This window comes from Myotis lucifugus, unplaced genomic scaffold (genome assembly GCF_000147115.1).
Source record: "Myotis lucifugus unplaced genomic scaffold, Myoluc2.0 scaffold_141, whole genome shotgun sequence".
Classification (NCBI taxonomy): Eukaryota; Metazoa; Chordata; class Mammalia; order Chiroptera; family Vespertilionidae; genus Myotis; species Myotis lucifugus.
The window spans coordinates 2,177,909-2,181,076 of record NW_005871189.1 but is presented as its reverse complement, the minus strand read 5'-3'; the positions used below and the strand labels follow the sequence as shown (position 1 = coordinate 2,181,076).

At 42.8% G+C, this 3,168-nt stretch overlaps 1 protein-coding gene across 1 annotated transcript; it reads left to right on the top strand.

The window, feature by feature from the left end:
* Window positions 1-2,002: 2,002 nt before the first annotated feature.
* Window positions 2,003-2,935, top strand: LOC102429513 (olfactory receptor 13-like). Its single transcript, XM_006094741.1, has one exon. The coding sequence runs from the start codon at window positions 2,003-2,005 to the stop codon at window positions 2,933-2,935; it is 933 nt and encodes a 310-aa protein (XP_006094803.1).
* Window positions 2,936-3,168: the final 233 nt, after the last annotated feature.

Here is a 3,168-nt window from a genome sequence, read left to right as displayed (position 1 = left end):
GCCGCCTCCTGCACATCTCCTATTGGGGATGTGCCCGCAACCCAGGCACATGCCCTCGACCGGAATCGAACCTGGGACCCCTCAGTCCGCAGGCCGACGCTCTATCCACTGAGCCAAACCGGTTTCGGCTTCTCTTGAGTCCTTTTAACAGTCTGGTCATTCTAAGCAGGTTATATACACCAGCAGATAGGAATTGTCTTGTGTGTCCTCAACCAAGTCCTGTGGTAGGACATTGAATATGTTTAGTGAATATCTGTGGATTTTATGTTTTGTGTTTTAGCTACTGGCAGATAGAAGGAAGATGAGATGACACCCATTAGTCCTTCTAATTTAGTTCATTGTGTGCCTTCATCCATGACATTTTAGAAATAGCACCACTGTCTCCATTGTCCCAAAATGTTGCAAGAAAGTTGAAATGAAAACGGCTAACACTTTTCTATACATTTAGGGCCTGTGAATCCTATAGTTGGAAGAGACTTCAGCATTCTTCTTGTTCAAGTTCTCACATAACATGGGAATTCCATCTTGAATAGATGGTCAATCAATCTCTGATTTAAAACATTCACTGACATGAACGTCAGTCCTAATGAAACAGTTTTCTTCAAAGAGGGGATTCCAATTGTTATGAAGTTATTTCTTAGTCTAAGATAAAATCATCTCCCAATATTTCTATTGTGAGTTCCAATTCTTCTTTTGAAGCAGTATAAAACCTTCACACTTTTGCTTATAAAACTTTGCAAATATTAACTTGTCAGAAAATTTGAATGGGGAACTGATAGATAAAAACTCAGTTATGATTTTTTCTGGGATTTTTGTTTTAGTGAAATTCTGATGGATTCTGGATTGAAGAAGGATATAGAGTCATACAGAAAACAGAAGCAATGGTTTAATAGTTACAAGTCAAACTTCAGAATATCCACTCTGAGGTAGAAGTACTTTTTAAAAAATTGATAAGCCATAAAAAAGTAAAGATTCATGATAAATAATATCTTTCTATTAGAGTTACGCTATACAATATGTTGAAGGTTCTATGAATATGAGTATATAGTTAGAGCTTTAGCTTTAGTCTAGGATATTGATCAGGATTTTTTAAAATCCTGGGCTATGACCTATCAAGATATTCAACCAGCATTTATACTGGTGAAATAGAGTAGAAAATAATATAGAAAATACCATGTACCTTACACCCTTGCCCATAATAAGGATTCAAGTGCATGTATGCATATATATAATTCTATATCTAACATATACATCATGCACACACATATAGGTATAGGATACAAATATCCATATGGAGGATAAGAAGGTGACAGGCAACATCCAATCATGAAACAACATGATCAGAATAGACCATCTGGGTACAAAGATCAAAAGACAAAGTTCTCTCTTTTAAATCCAGCTCAAGGTGTGGCAGTCTGCTTGACATTCTCTCAACTTAACTCAAGATTATATTGTCAGTAGAAATGATAAGGCTAACAAATTCATATAATGAAGGCACAGCTTTATGAGGTCACCTGATAGGAGGGTCTGGGGCATGCTTCCGGTCTGTCTTCCCATCCTCATGTGCAGATAGAGATACAAGACCACAGACCAGATTCTCACGTGTGACTCTGTGTGCACTGCGATGTGGGAACACACACGGGCAAACCTCTGATGGGATCACACTGACCGGGAAAGTGACCACGGCTGTGAAGGTGTTACCATATTGTGAGCAGTGGTGGAAGTTTGAAAATACAGGTAAGATTTACTGAACACTGTAAGAGAACACTAGCATTTAGTTTATCACAGTGAATAAAAATTTCCTTCTGTGTCATTTGCAATGCATAGTATTCACGTAGTAAGTGACTAACAGACAAACCTATCCTTGGAGATATTTTTCTGAGGAAAGAAACAATGCACATATCCACCAAGTTAGTCACTACCCCCCTCTCTCCCCCTCCTCTTAGGCCCCCCCCCCCCACCGGCATTCAGACGTGAGCACCCTTGTCTTTTTCCCAGGAAAATGGGGGGAAACCAGACTTTGGTCACGGAGTTCCTCCTGCTGGGATTTCCCCTCAGCCCAAGGACTCAGATGCTCCTCTTTGGGCTCTTCTCCCTGTTCTATGCCTTCACCCTGCTGGGCAATGGGGTCATCCTGGGCCTCATCTGGCTGGACTCCCGACTGCACACCCCCATGTACTCCTTCCTCTCACACCTGGCCATTGTTGACATGTCCTATGCCTGCAACACGGTGCCCCAGATGCTGGTAAACCTCCTGAGTCCAGCCACGCCCATCTCCTTTGCTGGCTGCATGACGCAGACCTTCCTCTTCTTGACCTTTGCTCACACCGAATGTCTTCTCCTGGTGGCAATGTCCTATGATCGGTATGTGGCCATCTGCCACCCCCTCCGATATTCTGTCCTCGTGAACTGGAGAGTCTGCACCACCCTGGCAGTGACTTCCTGGACTTTAGGGGCCCTCCTGGCCCTAGTACATACAGTGCTACTCTTACCATTGCCCTTCTGTGGACCCCAGAAAGTGAATCACTTTTTCTGTGAAATTCTAGCGGTTCTCAAACTTGCCTGTGCAGACACCCACACGAATGAGACTATGGTTTTGGCTGGGGCAGTGTCTGTGTTGGTGGGACCAGTCTCCTCCATTGTGATATCCTACATTCAGATTCTACGTGCCATCCTGAAGATCCAGTCAGGGGAGGGGCGCCGGAAAGCCTTCTCCACCTGCTCCTCCCACCTGTGCGTGGTTGGACTCTTTTATGGCACAGCCATTATCATGTATGTGGGGCCCCCACATGGGGACCCCATGGAGCAGAAGAAATATCTCCTCCTCTTTCACAGCCTTTTCAATCCCATGCTTAATCCCCTGATCTACAGTCTGAGGAACAGAGATGTCAAAGCTGCTCTGAAGAAGGTGCTTGAAAAGGAGAGAACTTCATGAAAGCCTTAGAATCAGAAACAAGTGAGCTTAAAGGGACCTGAGGACTCCTGTCACCCAAGATACACAGACATGCTCTAAGGCATCCTTTTCATCCTTTTCATATAGGCATTGAGAGAGATCGATTACATGTTAAGTTATTTAAATATTTTCAATTTGGCAACTGTCATCTTCAAAAATTTATCTACATTTAAAATATTTGAGTATGTTCTTGCATATTTCTATGACAGTGATGT